This window comes from Chlamydotis macqueenii, chromosome 1, assembly GCF_036417535.1.
Source record: "Chlamydotis macqueenii isolate bChlMac1 chromosome 1, bChlMac1.mat, whole genome shotgun sequence".
Lineage (NCBI taxonomy): Eukaryota > Metazoa > Chordata > Aves > Otidiformes > Otididae > Chlamydotis > Chlamydotis macqueenii.
The window spans coordinates 170401774-170418991 of record NC_141556.1 but is presented as its reverse complement, the minus strand read 5'-3'; the positions used below and the strand labels follow the sequence as shown (position 1 = coordinate 170418991).

The following is a 17218-nucleotide window of genomic DNA, read 5'->3' as shown; positions in this document are numbered from 1 at the left end:
ATACTAGTTACATAACTAATTTTAGCGTGCAATCATAAACAAGTAACTACTAGTAAACTGCACATTAGTTGAAAAGTCACCATATTATTCTTGAAACAAAAGTGGAATAAATGCAACCATTTATATAAAAGGAGTATCTCATATGCACCATTAGAGACAAATTATTTACTCTAACTGCTTTCACTGAACATTATTGCACACTGACATTTATCAGGATACACACTCATTCCTCCTGCTGTATTAGTGTAATTTTGGAAAAAAGTCTATGTATAGGGACTTTGAAAATTATCTCTTTCCAAATGATGTGCTTCCTTTTTGATTTCACATTTAGAATATATTGTTAAATCAGAGTAAAGATAAAATTATGACAAAGATTAATAGCAACACCATAGAATCTTAAACGTACATGTAAATACTAGTGCATATTTATTATTTTTGCTATGACAATAAAAGTGGCCTGCAAATTTATTTCACCTGATAACAAACGAAATATATACACAAATCTGAAATGAGAAAACACTTTTTGAGTTTCCTACCAAGAAAAATTGGTAGTTGTTGAAATAAAATAAATATTAGTACAGATTTTTCAGCCAATCATAGCTTAATAAAAAGGCTACTGTACAGAAAAATAGAAGGGATAGGAGTAACGTAACACAATTTCTATCAGAATAAAGTAAGCGAGAAGCAGGAGTGAGCTTTATTATGCTTATAACGCAAGTCATAGGTGCTTTTAGAAGAACACCTGAAACCTAAGAACTAAGTATAATGCCCTAGGGGATCATGCTAATGGTTTGCCTAGTCCAGTATACCGTGTTCAGCAACAGCAACAGGAGATGCTGTTTAGAAGCAGTATGGGGGTCGCTTATATACCAACAGTATTTAAAATATTTTTATTACGGATGTTAGAGGGTATATCCTGTTTTCTTCAGTGTTTAACTATGAATCTGAGGTCTATAAATTTGTTTAATTCCTTCTGAATGTGCTGAAATTTTCTGCCTCCACAATCTCCCATAACATCACCTTTCAGGGGCTGTAAGTAAAAGAATACTTTATTTTATCAATTTTAAACCCAACTTCTGCATATGTTATTTTCTTTTTAATTAATGCAATATCCTCTGATCTTTTATTATCATATTGTCAGCTTTTTGGTACTGAAGTCTCTGCACTATGTCCAGAGGAAGCCAGCAGTCTTTCCAAGAAGCCTTTAATACAAAAATGAATCTGTTCTTTAAATACACAACTTTCAAAGCAAGTTAATGCAAGCTGAGGTAAACTGGTTCAAGGAAAAAAGAAATCTATATGTTTTAAAGACAGCTTAAACATTGTTAAAATCTTGATATAACAATAAAGAAGTTTGCTATTTTGGGGAAAAAATTCAATGGAAAAACAAGTTATAAAATCTCTAAACCAATACATACAACACTGAGTGGCATCTTCATTACAAACTTCATATAAAAAAACCAACTTGATCTCAAAAATCACTACAGGGACTGCAAAGAGATTTAGACAAACACTTCGTAGATAATTCAAACTGCTTAACTATACATAACATAACTTGTTCCTAAAATTGTAGAATATTTTTAAAAGATTAAGAAAGGGCTGAGTATTTATTAAATATCTGTGGCTTTACTCATACAAATATAATCTTATTAGATGCTACAACTTAATTTGTACTCTTCCAATAACAGAAAAAAAAAATTACTAGTACATTCTGCATCAAAAAGAGAATGAAAGTCTTTATTATGTTACCAGGCCATCTCTCTGAACTTCTAATATAGTTCATTAAAAAAGAGACGTGCTATTTATGAATTAAGGAAAATTCAATAACGCGCCCTGGTATTCTTTTTCTGTCCTAAAGGAAGAAACACAGATGCAGCATTCTATGCAAATCTGCTATTTCCTGTAAAAACAATTCAAAGTAAAACAGACTTCAAAAAATATTTAGTGTAAAGTTGAATCATAAGGTACAATCTGGAAACACGAGATACACTGTGACTGTTCCTGTCATTTAACTCACCTTGGGGGGTAAAGCTTTGGTAGTCCATGAAAAAATGTCCAAATCCCTTACTCCTTGGCTAGCATTAAAGACATTCTAAGCAACAAAGTTTTTAAAAAAAAAAAAAAAAGAAAAAAAAAGACATATATCAACAAAGAAATGGGAACAAAGAAACACTGGAGGAAGACGCTCGAGGTACTATAATGCAAACTTTCTCCACAGGTAAATTTATTGGTAGAATGTTTTGCAAAAGGGGAAAGTTTTGTTTTCCTAATCAAGTCATCTGAGCCCATTGCTCACCATGGCAAATCATCCATTAAATAAAAACAGTTTAGTATGTCAAAAGCTCGAAATGGATGTAGTGTGTCATGCCATTTACTGAAATTAAGAGCCAGACATTTCTTATAAAGCTTGAGACTTCAGGCACAGAAAAATCCCACACTTCTGTTACAATGAAACAGGAGTTGGTCCCACCACAAACCACAATTTCATAGCAAGCCAGTCTGCTGTTCTGAGAGATAATTTCAATTATTGCAAAACAACTGCACCTGGACTTTTAGTCAAAGTCAGACCTGAAAATATGCAGAAGGGCTAAGCTTACTATTGTTGAAAGCAATTCACTTGCACAGAAGGATTTCATCAATTTGCGCACCAAAATAGCACTCTGTCACAGCCAAGAATTTCAGAGTGCTGTTAAGAAGAACGATCACTAAGATTTCATCAGCTTTATAAAATATACAATGTATTTACAAGTTTATTATGAATTATCATAAACCAAATGGAGCTGCCAGAGAGAGTTCATTAATTCTATAACCAATTGCTCGTACTATAAAAGGAACACTGCTGTTCTGTGTATTTTTTCCTCCCACAAAAGAGCTAGGACAGCACTTTTTAATCACTGGAAAACATGAAAAAGAAGCCATCTTTTCTCCATAAACTGGTTTCTCCTCGTTTCAAATAAATGTTTACTGTTCCTGTCAAATGAAAAGTATTCATAGCACATACATAGTAGTATTAATAATCAATATTTACGACAGAATCCCTTTGGCAAAGCCACCATTTTATCTATATGAACAGAGGTATCAAAATCTTATTTCTTATCCCCATGCTGATAGGGGAACCTGGACAGCAGTCACATTAAAATTTAACAGTAATTAAAGAAAAGGCATTGAATCCCTTTAAGCAGAAACAAATACAAAACAAACTTGGCATGTCTCCTCTGTATTCCTCAAAAAAACATTAACAGATGAAAAGTAAGTAAATCCAGACTTCTAACTCATGATAGAAGCAAATAATTTACCTATATACTGTTCACAAAACTGCTTACACCAAGTTTCAGCAATGCAAATGATTTGCAATTTTGACAAAACCAGGGAAATTGTTTAATAGATCAGGCATGTATTTGAAAATTAATTTTTCTTTCTGAAGAAACTACTACATGTAAGCTTTATATTTAGTCCTTATGCTATCATCTGTAGATTTAGTCCATTTTTTCCTTCCAAGCTTTCCCTTCCAAAAACTAAAAATAGTTTCAGGAATTCTTCCCAGAAAAAAAAAAAATCATACTTTTTCCAATAAAGTTTAAGTTTCAGAAATAAAAAAATTAAATATAAATTACTTCATTTCACCACAAAAAAAATAGCAGACCATTAAGAAGCATTTAAAATCTCACTTAATACTACATTTCAAAGCTAAGGCTTATCTGAAACAAAGGTCTCAACATTTTATCCAATATAGTCTTGCTTTCCAATTGCTTTCCATCATGCCTAAAATGATGGTAAAAATCTCTTATGAATGTCCTTCAACATTTCCACAGAACATTCAGCTTTCTGAGATTCTGTGATCAAACACTGCAGTCTACATACTAGTTTTGGTTCTTTCTTCCACTGCAATAACGATTTGAAAAACTTGCACTTTCTCAATTGTGCTTGCCTATGGTGATTGGGGAATGTAATAATGTAACTGGGCAGCAGGGTACAATATTCCTTAAAATAAAGTTTGACATTTAAAATGAAGTAACAAAAACATATTTAGGATACGATTTTTAAAAAGTCAAGTTCCAGAGCTTAACCAAGATAAAATTATTTTTTTATAGTGTGTCCTGTTCTACGCTCCATGTACCTTTCTACCAAGAAAGGTACTTAAAGGAACTTAACAAGTGTTTTTTCAAAAACAGTTAACTGAATGTCACAAGATAGAAGGAAAAGTAACACCAGGGAAGGAAGCAGCTTATCCAAAATGGCCATCTATTAAAACTCATACTGTTATCCAAAATCACCATCTATTAAACGCATAGTCTCATAACAACATTACCTGCAACGGATCAGATGCTTAATTTTCGATCAATGGCTACATAGCAGCTCCTCATGAAAGGATTTGACTATATAGCATTTCTTAAGAAGGTAAACAACCACAGTTCAAATAAATAGTTTAGCAACTGTAAAGGATCCCTGCTTTCCTATAATTTCTCTTTAAATATAATAGCTTTGATCAAAATACACACAAAGGGCGTATTTAGGAGATCTAAGATACTCAATATTTGTTTTATAATAAAATACATGGTCAATGTCTACAAAGAAACAAAAAATGTAAACACAATCTATTTGCCAGGAGAACAAGAGGCTAAATTAACACTGCTAAAAAATTCTACTTTTTTCTTTGTTCACTGTCCTATTAATACAGTGATGAAATAGAAGAATTAAAGCTTTCTTTAAAAAATACACCTTAAATATATTTTACAAAAGGTACTGAGAGTTTTTATTTACTTAAAGGATGACTGGAAAAAGCCTGTATGCTTAAATGAGACAAAGTAATGTAACTGGAGTTGCCAAGTCTGTACGCTCACAAGTCAAATAAAAATTGAGTCTAATAAAACTAATGTGACATTCACTTGAAGAGGGAATAGAACGACTAGTTCAGCCATGTGATTTTCTATTTGCATTTCCAGTCACATGAGAGACTTTTTATAGTCTGTTTCCTTCTTCTGAAACCAATACCAGTAGGATAGCTTTGGATTCCAAAAATCTTGTATACTAACAGATTTTTTTTACTACATTCTGCTCATTTTGTCATTCAGTTACCCAAATCAACAGAAAAGGATGAGCAGACACGGATTATTTCACAATTTATTCTAAAGAACCTTTAGCATTTATTGCTTAATTGAGCATCTTTTGCCATATGAATCATTCATGTCTAGAAGACTGCATGGTCAAATTTGACAGCTTCATAAAAATACAGTTCTTTTCTCAGTTTAGAGACAGACATTTATTTTTTAATATTCTCAACTCAGTAATAATCTTAAAATATATCTTATTTTAAAACTTTCTACGAAGACAGTAGTTTCACTTTCTGCGATCAAGATTTTGCAGGAAAAATCTTTTAAGCTGACTTTTAAAAAAATTCAGTAGTTTACTGAATTTCATCAAGTTGTGTGCTGCATAATGCTATGATAGCATGCATTAAAGACTATGGTATTCAAAAGTAAGCTACCGAACCTTGACTTTTGTTTTGTGGCCTTTAAGAAAGAAAGAAAATGTCAGAGAAAACTTTTTCCTTTTTCTTATTATTATTATGAATAAAATCAACAAGTTTTATTGCTTAAATATGGTCATAATGAAATTAAATAGCTTCAGGACATGCTAAGTCATTTCAAAAATCTGAAAATAGAAGACAGAGATGCAAAGAAATCTTCCATATGAAACACATCTCTCACTATGCATAGCTACATTGTTATAATAGTTGCTTTCTTAAGACATTTGCTATGTTGGCCACTGGTTGCTTACTGATCACAAGCTAAGAAAGCATATGACTTGTACCTTGTGCCATTCAGGATGTAACATAACCTAGTATTTACAAGAAAATTAGTAATATCTACCAACTCGTAATAGCCCAAATGGTATAAAAATTAATTCACAGCACTGTTTAAGAAAAAAAAAAAAAAGACCTGTAACACTTTGTGCGAACTTCACAGAAGCATTTGGAGTGAAAAGTATGACAACCAAATGCTGGTTTTCACGTTTCATTGTACCTGACCTACTTACTCAAATTAAATTTCAATTGTCAAGATTTTATTATTGAGACTGAATACTCAGTTTATTTATTTATGACAGCAATTTCCTTTCAAGCTTTTCTCAGAGAGTAAGCTCTTGCTAACCATGTACATGATTATTAATCTCAGAACTTTTCTCCTCAGCAAGTATAAAAGTATTAGGAATAGAAAAAAAGAAATAAAATATAACAATATATAATACCTATCCATGCTTACAATACTGCCGCACACAAACATTAATGTTTTGTGGACGTACACTATAGCTATTTTCTAATGAGTATCAATTTCTGAGGTCAAAAATGCAAGCAAGATTTTAAGCAAAGCTTATATTTTTTCCAGTGTTTTCATATATTCTACAGCAAATTAGATAAATATGCCTGTCATCATAGTATTCGAGTGACTGATAACCAAGTACAGAAATAATTTGCTTCCCAAATGCAATATTGCAGTCCTTCCCAAATAAGGATTTAACTGAAAGAAATCTCCAAATAGAATTTTATCAACAAATAATTTATAGACAAGAAGGTGAATAAGAAAAAAAATCTTGTTGCACCACGTAACAGTGTTTGCCAGAACATGGGCTTCAGCCACAAAGGATTTATTAATTGCTAGATCTGGCTACTAGCAAACAGCCCAGTTTCACTGGAATTGCGAGTATCTCAGTTCTTCTATGATCAGAAAACAGGAACAGGGTGACATTACTGGCTGCAGGTGTTTAATTTGGCCAAATACTTGTTAACTGTCTTCAACTGCTGCAGCAGCTCACTTGTATAAATCAAATCTGAATACCTCTATTGGCAATCAGATCTGGTTCTCACATTCTGCCCTGAAGAAACTAGGATACTGCCCACTCTGGGGAATGCCCAAAAGCAGATGAGTCAGAAAGGCCTGCACTTCCATAAATTTTTTGAGCAACACTGGTTTAGCTAATATACCTTTTTCTCTATATATTTTTAAAGTATTTTAAACTGTATCTTGTTTATAGAAAAGGTGTAACCTTTTAACTGTAGTGATGGTGATTGTCATTAAAGTTATCCAGACAAATTATGCTTACTCTTGCTATATATTCAATTTTTCACTCAATCTTGATGCTCTGGAATTCTTTGATTAGCTTACAAATTGATTACTCAGGGATTCAGGTGTAAAACTCGCAAAAAATATACACAAAAAGCAAGAGAGGCTGAAGAACTTTTCAAGGTTTTTTTGAAAGTCTCAATTACATTGACTCTCTGCACTCTGCAAGCCTCCTCTGAAATCACGGCATCAGTGGGCCACTTACGGACAATGAAATCTTGCATGAGAAACACCTGGTGCAGACCACAGTCTAACATGATTATACTTTTGTACACCATTATAGCAGTGCTTGCAGTTTTGTTTCTCTTCTAGGAGAAGAGGCTGCAAGATAAAAAGCCTTGTACCTTTCTACACTCCACCCTCATTACATAACAGCCCTCAAAAATGCAAACACATGTAAGATTGTATTTGGTAATTAAAATATTGTTTACCTCAAGACGCATTTGCAGCCTTAATTAAAGAAAGTCTTGTAATGAGGACAGAGTGTACTTTTGGATATTTTTCAAAGGCACCTTCTACTTACGTCAACAGGTACGAGAAGGCTCTTGCCAAGATGTTGGTTAAAAGAGAGACACCAGGCTTCAGTGTAACCATTCATGTTAGGAACATACTTCTTTATTGTCTCATCATTCAGCCTCAGCCAAACACCATCATCATTGTGGATCTATGGGAAACAAGCAACAAAAACGAGCCATGCCCTCCTGTAACTGTTCTGTAGCTAGTAAGGATTAACAGACTTCAGACAAAAAGACAACAGTAGCAAGAAGTAATCATCTTCACTATGCTGATAGAACGTAAGAAGAGGTAAAGAGGAATATTGACAAAAACAGAACTTCAAAGCAACAGGAGGCATATATTTTCAGAAGGCAAGCTGCAAGGATAAATTTAAATCAGATCATGCAATAATAAGAGTTGCTTTGAGATAAAAGAGGGAAGAAAGCCAAGCCTCTATAAGCTTCGTAAGTTCCCCACTTTCCATTTTTTCAGTGCTGATATAACTTTGTAAACTGCAAAAATATTCCTTGTATATGATGTTATATTGTAAGAAAAATACATGCATAGTAGTCTAACACGAGTGATCTTTCAGAAGTGTAAGTGAAAGATGTGATGAAAATGACACCTACATCTCAATTTCTGTGTAGAGTTGAAATAGTAAGTAATGAACAGCTAAATCCTTAGAGATACTGTTATAAGGTGAAGTGTAAAAATTTTGCTTTCTTATATCAGAATCTCAGAAGTTTGTTACACAGGTTTTCAAGTAAGTAAATTAAAAGGAAATAGCAGCTTGAAAAACTAAATTAGTAAATATTTAGATTTTTTCAAATTATACTCTTACGTTCTGAAGTTGTACATGTCAACATCTAAGCATGAAAAAAAAACATTATTTGCATTAATTGACTTTACATGTTAGCCTAATTTTCAACAGAAATGTCTTATTAATTACCTCGTCAATGAAAGTGATGGATCCATTGACTTTCACTATGCCTATTTGCTCACTCTGAAGGGAAGGGTGGCTACGGATACGAAGCCCTGCACTGTCCTTGGCCACAAATTTGCGAACCTAAGAGAAGCAAAGGAAGACAGTAAGGAAGAAAAAATTGGAACAGAGCTCTCGAAGAGTAAAAAGAAATAGGTTTAACAGATTCTGAAATGCTAGTGACAAGACTGCAGTCTTAGAGTTACAGTTTGTTGCTAGTTTCCCATATTTGCCGTGTATAACATCACTTTTTTACCATAATCAATAAAATAATAATGTTCAAAAAAAACCCTAAAAGTGCCTTGACTCAGTCTCGCAAGGATCTCTGTTATATCACACAATATTCAGTACAAGCTTCTGATTCTTTTAACTGCCCCTCCCTCCAATTTTATTCATTCTTGCACATTTCAAGGTTTTTGCCTTTTCAAATTTACTATTTCCTGTAACTGATCAGCTTTGGATTACCAGTTCTCATTCGTAACCATACCAGTTCTCATACCATAACATGTCTGGCCAAAATTTGGATATTTTCCTTCGCTGAAGAGTTTAAATAACCATTTAAAATCAGAAAAAGAACAGATCTTTCTACTTAATTTTATTTTTCAAATAACTATTTCAAGAGTTTCTTCCTTTTTCAGAGGAAGGCTGAATCAGATGCTCCTTGCTATTAGTTTGATTTACTACAGCTCCCAAAATCTCCCAGTTATAATCCACTATCATTTTTTTTCACCAAATACATTATCAGGCACCTGTCCCACAGAGAACAAACATAAGCCATCCTTTTGGTCTCTGGTTTTAAGAAGTGCACATATTCTATGCATGCGGTATAAAATATTTTTCTTGGAAAGTTATTTTCAAACTCCACACGTAAAACTGAAAAGAAGTATCAACTGAAGTATGCACTCAATCTTTAACTTCAGATGAAGCACAGAATGATACGGAAAGAATAAACTCAGGAAAAGGTAATGAAAGGTAACAGCTAAGTGCAGGAATTCTTTTTTTTTTTTTTCCTAAAGAAATTATTTATTTTAAGAAATGGTATTTGTCTTAAGGCTAATTAAAAAAAAAAAACCAAAAACAAACAAACAAAAAAACCAAAACAAAAAAAAATACCACAGAAGAATTTCAAATATAACTTACTTCAAAACGGGCAAGGTTTTGCTTACTAACAATCCTGTTACTTCAAGGATTTAGATTTCTCTCAACAGGTAAAACTAAGACTTCCAAGGTCCTTGTAAAGATGTAAGGCTGAATCACTGCTGACAACATTCTCAACATAGACAAGCCTATAAACAAAGCCTTGCAAATCAGGGGACTCTGTGTTATTACCCCAAAATATTATTTCAGAAAAATCATATGACAGGTTGGCTAGAACTTGGATTAAAAATCTGAATTTAGAGGAGGAACTCCTCTCACTCAAGTTTTGTATACGCACAGGTCTGGAAAGAGTGTTTTTCACCTTTGCAGCAGCTAACTAGTTAGCAGAAAACTTCAAGCTCTAATTATAAACTGTTAAGGGATCAGATCCACTGACAGACAATACAACAAAACACAGATGAAAAGTTTACTTAATTCTGAACATCCTGAAAACATAATTGTCTGAGTCTTCTTTCTGATATAGCACCTCTTTGCTTGGAATATTCCTCTACGGCACAACAGTTCAGGAACTCTGTCCTGTAACACCCCCATAGTCAGCTTTCATGGAGCATAGACAAACTGGATTCCAACTCAAAGAAGTGACTAATGCAGAAGCCATAGCAATTAACATGTACATCTCCCTTACAGTGTGCAGCAGTTTTGTTTTCAAGAACTCTGTTGCTGTGCCTTCTTATTTGGTGAATCTGAAAAGAGGTAAATCTCGCAGCACAGAAAGGTGCATTGTATAGGATAAAGCAACTGTAACAAGTGGGTTAAACTTCCATGAAGGGATGTAAAAAAAATCACTCCCTGTCCAGAGATTTTGGGTTTGGTGGGCTTTTTTTTGCAACTAATGCTAGCTACTTGTTCATTCATGTGAGGACAGTAAAAAGAGTCAAAATATGTTAGTGACCAATCATTCTGCTACCAGTCTTGCCCCTTCCAATTCAGCTAAATTAGGACTGCTTTCTTCTAGTTGGTCCCAACTACACTGAATTACATTACATAGCCTGAAAGGGAATGTTTCCCTTAACAGGACGTGGAATGTAATTTCCTGCAAATTAGTTAATCTAAGTTTCACAGGCAATGAGGAGGCAGCAGTTTTATGGGTCATATACTCCAGGCTGAATACAGATCACTATGATAATCTTTACCAACTTTGGATGGACAGGAAAATCAGACTTTCACGTGACTTCAAACAACATAGAACAAAAAAAAAATTAATACAAAATCGTAATATAGGATACATTTTCAACTTGCAATTCAAGTGAACTTTGACTACAAAATTGTAATGTTCCACTTCCTTAATGAAAATATTTTGGTGTTTCTAGTTGACAACAGATCACCACTCAGAAGAGACTGTTAGAGTCCTTTGGTTATAACTATCTAAAATTTTGGCCTAACAAATAAGAGGAAGAAGCTTCTACAGCTCAACTAAGCCTCTTTTTTTCAGTGAAACATGACTTGGTATATTGGACTGTCTCTGATACATGTCTAATCCGCATTCTTCACTTCAGAAGCATGGAGCAGAGTGTAATAATTACCTTTACGTATTATTTATAATACCATTGTTCATACACAAAAAAATTATTCTAACCTGGTTTGTTACGTGATTTGTGATGACACAGAAGAAAGAAGACTGACAAAATTATTTGCCATGAAAGGTCTAGTGTATTTTCACACCAGGCTCTGCAGATACTATATACAAAACAGAAAGACGGTTCCTCTTTCAAAGAGGAACAAGAAACAAGACATGCAAGTATAACAACACAGGGAGATGATTAAACACTAGGTAATGCTCAGAACACTAGAGGTCTAACTTTCATAAAATATTTTTAACGGTCATGAAGCCCATTACTTGACAAATTGTAGCAATTATAGATGAACCAGTCACCTCAATTGCAATGGTAATAATTGAAGAAACAGATAGCACTTCCATCCAGCAATGTATCTCCTCTCAGACCAGATGTGTGTCTCACTTTGGTGACACCAAACACCACGTATCATGATCAGCTTGGATGGAGATAATAACATTAAGTTATGTGAGACAAATCTCACGCAGTAGGAATTAGGAATTTTAATTAAGATAATGAAGTAATCAGGAAGTCTTTCTTCCAAGAGAAGGGAAAGTCTAAAAGCATTTTTGGAAAAAAAAAATGCAATGAAGGATAAAAAATTATGTGGAAACTAAAGGTAAATTTGTTATTTTTATTTGGAGGTGTGGGTGCAGGGAAAAGAATCTTGTTAGTGGCAGAAGCAGACACTGGATGTTTTTACAGACCAGGGAACTGTACAACAAAGTTACTGTCTCTAGACTACTCAAAGTGGGGGAAAAAAAAAAAAAATCAGGATGAGCTATACAGGTAAGAAGTTGGCTAACACCTGGTCCTTTTTGTAATCATGTATTTCTTAGACACCTTTGCAGTTGTAATAAGACATGGAAGGATAACCTTGTGGTATCTCAGAATTTCACACCTTTTAATATAGGTTTATTCCATAAAAAAAAGATTCAATGCCTTGTTTAATATCCCTTCCTTGCATCTGCGAGGAAGTAGAAGACTGTTTTCTCATCTAGGCAGTTTCCTTATAGCACTGCCAAATCACCTTTCAGCTTTCCTCTGTTATTTGTGTCTACTTTAGTCCTTCAGGGTGAACGATAAGCTGAAATGGGGAAGTCAAAAGCTAAAGAAAGGATAACCGAAAAATAAAATAATGATATTTAAGAAAGGAAGGTATCACTAAAGAAACTAATTTTAGATTTTATATTGACTGAAGAAAGATCCTTATCACAAAACAAATGAAATATTTGTAGTCTTTTGTACAATTAATTACAAAGTATAATATCAAAGAAAATGAACTAATAATAGCACAGAACACTGTCTGTGGCTTTCAAAATGGTTGCACCATGTTTGTGTGACAAGCCAGGATTAAGGCAGTTTCTGTAGAACTTTAATAGTTTTATTAATGGACAGACAGAAAGAAAACTGAATGAATATTTTTCATTTTATCCAGTATATTTACTTCATTCCATTCAGCACATTGAAGTGATTTGCAAATATCCTCAAGTCCTGCACCACTATAACATGATAAAGTATGTATTAAACAACAACGAAATCCCACCCAATAACAACCATCTGGGGCTTTTTTTTTTTTTTTTTTTTTTTTTTCCCCAGTTCTCCAAACCTTGTTTGGCTGAGGCTCTGCTTTTGGTTTAATAAGTTGGGTTCCAGGAGGTATCATTCCTTTTGGAGGATCTTTTACTTTCACTTCCAGTCCAGCATCTATAAGCAAAAAAACCATTAAGTTCAAAAGAAAACAAACACAAGAGGATATATCAGTCAAGTTGTAACTACCATTTATCTGTGCCACAACTCAGGCAAAATAACCACTTGTTTATGTGTCTGCCATAAACAACACTTGCAGTTGCTTCATGGTGCAAAGTGTTACTTTCTCAACATTTGTGTCTTCATACATACTACAGTTGGACTCGATGATCTTAGAGGTCTTCTGTTTTTAGAAATAAATGAATAGTTTTCCCCAAGTTCAGTCTGTTTTGCCTGTGACGGTAACTTTAAGGATTTTCTCCCTGTCCTTATCTCAAACCTCGAGCTGTTTTTCTTATATTATCTCCCTCTATTCTCTTGGAGGGTGGGGGGAGTGAGAGAGAGACTGCGTAGTCTGGTCCCGATGGGGGGTGAACTACGACAGGACAGTAAGTTACAATAATTGAACCAGAAGAGAAGTTATCATGGTATCGTGGTATACTATCTTATAGTATAGTCCCTAGGACCAGCAAGACAACTACAAGATTTTCAGCAAGGAAGAAACACAAAGCATTTAAAACTTACTACAAATAATTGAGACCTAGACTAGAGTCTCAGTTAAGACCACACTTTCTCAATTTTCCATAGAAGAAAGGACATTATTTACTTCTGCATGGTCAGGAACAATTTCCCCTTTTCTTAGATTTTTCAGTGTTGGGGGTTCCCCCTCCCACCCCCCGTCACTCTCAGCTGAAATAAGATATTTTTCTTGCAACATTGAGAGCAAAGAGTAAGATAGCCTATTAATCTGGTAGTCTAACCTCATTATAAATATATTATTTGCCATATATGTCCCTACTTCCATGAGAGAATAGCTGTGATTTTTTTTTTTCTTTTGAGAAAGAAGAGGGAATTAGATAGAAGGCTTCTGAACCAAAACTTGTGTGCTTAGTTTTGCCATGAACTTTAATAATAAATCTCATGGGCATCAAGACATACACTTATCAGTATACAAAGTGAATATACTATAAATTTCTGCTTAAGTATAGTGAAAATTAAGTACCTATTTCAATGCCATCTATAGTAACATGAATGGTATAGAGACCAACAGCTCCAGGAGTCCAGTTTGCACAGTATGTACCATCATTATTCACTCTGATCAACATGTTTTCACTGGGTCTAGGCATAAACAAAACAATTTAAGTCATAAAACAATTACTGTAGTCTTGGATAGGATCTGTAGTACTTAGTTTGGGAATGATTTTTTTTTTTTTAATAGCAGATCATCTAAATGCCGTTTTCCCCCATCAAATGTAGCAACCCTATATTATTTACTATGAAGTTATAACCCTCTGTCACATTTATTTATAGCAAATGGTGAAAGAACATATTCACAGAGTAGGTAATACAAATAAGGAATCAACCTTAGAACAATTAAGAACAAAGGATTTTAAACAAAATCTCTAAATTTAAGAAAAAAATATAGCAATACATGCTTTTTGTAGTGTTTCTACAGAAACACTTAGACAAGATCACCTGGCAGTCAAGGCCTGTGACTCTGGGTGTAAGCAGAAGTCACGGGACATGTTAATTTAAGCCCCCGTTAAAAAAATATTTTTTTAATATTTACCTCTTTGGTGTTGGTGAAGCAAAGCGTAGTTCTTCAAAAGAATAATTTTCATATGCCTATAAACAGATTAAATTCAATAAACACAAAATCAACAGTTACCAGTTATACTATGGTCATGAATAAAAGAAACCAGAATATTTTCTCAAAGAAGACACTAATTAACTTTACACTCACCAGAAGCATTGATCAGTGAACCAGAAACCAATTCCAAAACACAGACATATATACATACATGAAAGAAGTATCTTAACTTTCTCTTTAAATTGCCATTATTTAGATAATAAAAATAGCTATTGCTAACAAAACCTTTGTTCGCAGTCATGTCTTTGAATCTTTTCTAATCTCACTTGTATAAAAAGCCCTTGAATACAGGTAGCATGTTGAAGACCATGTGAAAATAAGAAAGCAAGTATGTTGCAGGTCAAAAACTACAAATCAGCCCCGTGGATTTATCAATGGAATTTTGGATCCTCTTTCTTTCAACTCAAAGTGAAATTCCCTCTGTATTAAGGTGATATTTCCCTTGATTCTCAATACAAACAAACAAACCAAAACCAAAACTAGTTCACTTTCACAGTGTCTTGTGAAATGGCTGCACTGAAAAGCCCCATAAGAAGTAAATAATGGTAGTCCCAGAACAGCAAAAAGTGTGCTTCAGCAGGAATCTCTCTGGGCTGCAATAGATGCTGAGTTATCAGATTCCAGCGGTAAATCAAAAACAACAGGGGTAGAAGACGTGGGATAAGAACATTTGAACAGATATGCACATCAGCTATTTTGTGTCTCAATACCAGGATATAGGTTTGGGTATCAGTCCCCTAAATGTCACAATTTACTGTAATGAAGTGAGAAACTACAGTTTCTAATCATATTTGGATGTTTCTATTAAGTACTGATACAACATACAGGCTGGTATAAAGCAAAAAGTTCAGGGGACATCCACATTTTACACTGAAATGTAAAGAGTTCAGACAATTAGTCCTTTTGATGCACCTAGTTTTCTGCTGAACTTCAATACAATTCAAGTAATTTGCAAGTAATGCTTTTTTAGCTTGTGCTCATACTGAAATACACATTTTTCCTTCTCCTTTGCATACCCTTACACACTTTGAATGCTGAATTTTATAGTTACATTGCTAAAATGGCAGTAATTTACCTTCATCATTGTAATGGCAATGTATCGAGCTTCTTTTACTATCATTGGCTCATAGGAAGAATCTAGCTTCGGTGAAGGAAGTCCTCCAAAGGTCATATCACTGCTAGGGGAAGCAGCTGTTGCAGGACTCCCTGGTATCCGTTGCACCTTTTTAACTTGTTCTTGTTGCAAAGATGTTTTTTTCTGAGAAACAGGAATAGCTTTGACTTCTACCTGCAATAGGACATCAAATACAGATGATGATTTAGGGAGAAAACACACATGCACACATTCTATTAGATCTGATAAGGTACATTGACAAAGTGCTTAGAGCACTCACTGTAAGTCCAGCTGTGTCAAAAAACAACGTGTCTACACTTAACACTTTGCAAAGCCAAGCACAGCATCTCTGAAACATGTAAATGTACAGGAAAGAAACACCCAATTGACTTGGCACACGATCAGTAAGGGCCAGTGCCAGTTCTGCCAGTCCCAGAGCACTCCCTGGGAAGCAGCACACAGTCTGGTACATCCGTCTAGCAAAGCAGCAAAAACTGCTACAAAGTAGGGAAGAGAGCCTTCCAAATAACTGCACAGGTTTCAGAGTGAGTCATCAGAGCCTCCTAGATCTGGATCAGCAGCGGCCAGATTGGATCTTGGCTACCTCTGCCACCCTACTACGACAGAACTGTACTGCGCTCTTTAATGCTTATTTTATCTGACTTTTTTTTTGCCCAGAGATACCACATACCTCCATTACTACAGGTAACAGTCAGCTGTATTTAGTTTTCTGAGGAAGAACAGACTGTCTGGAAAACAAGTTTACTCACTACCCATCCTAAATCTGCAATAAAGTGCGTTTAACTCCTGCATATTTCATATGCTGTTCTAATTTACTGGAAGTTATATCAGCAGATTGCACACTGAATGAATCCAACAAAATGATTAAATTGAATTAAGACTTCTGTTAGTTTAATACATTCATGAAGAAAAATAGTAATTAAACAAGAAATCCAGCAACAATTTTGATGTATATACTTTGACACGTCCTTTTCCTGATCGATAGAAAACTTTTTCAGTAGTGATTTTACTCTATTCACTTTGTCACCTACTTAAGTCCATAACCACACATTTAAATTTCAATCAAGCTGTGTTTGCGACTGATTCTCGTGTAACTGTTTTAGACTCACAGTTCATTAATGCATCTACAGCTCACCATAAGATAACTCTCAACTATTTATTACATCCTATAGGAAGAACAGATTTGAGAGTTCTCATCATAGGACTTATGTCTTTGTATAAGGTACTTCATCTGCTTTTGGGCTCGAACAAAAGCAAGTCTTGAAAATACTCGTACTACTCCAGAGTAAAACCGAGCTTTAAAACACAAATGTAACCTAATTTATTAAGACAATATGAAAAATATTTTGTGTTTAATTTGTTCTGTTTGCAGGCTTT

At 34.2% G+C, this 17218-nt stretch overlaps 1 protein-coding gene across 16 annotated transcripts in view; it reads right to left on the bottom strand.

The window, feature by feature from the left end:
- Window positions 1–17218, bottom strand: part of MYCBP2 (MYC binding protein 2) — a 197799-nt gene that overhangs the window by 63637 nt on the left and 116944 nt on the right. For 9 of the 16 annotated variants that reach the window (XM_086771604.1, XM_086771620.1, XM_086771629.1 and 6 more), the window contains 7 exons: window positions 15782–15994; window positions 14626–14681; window positions 14059–14174; window positions 12916–13013; window positions 8563–8679; window positions 7642–7782; window positions 2018–2092 (listed from right to left, as the gene is read on the bottom strand). In XM_086771604.1, the coding sequence (XP_086627730.1) occupies window positions 2018–2092; window positions 7642–7782; window positions 8563–8679; window positions 12916–13013; window positions 14059–14174; window positions 14626–14681; window positions 15782–15994 (816 nt within the window). The remainder of the gene's footprint in view (window positions 1–2017; window positions 2093–7641; window positions 7783–8562; window positions 8680–12915; window positions 13014–14058; window positions 14175–14625; window positions 14682–15781; window positions 15995–17218) is intronic. The other 7 variants (XM_086771638.1, XM_086771662.1, XM_086771667.1 and 4 more) reach the window with 4 other exon arrangements.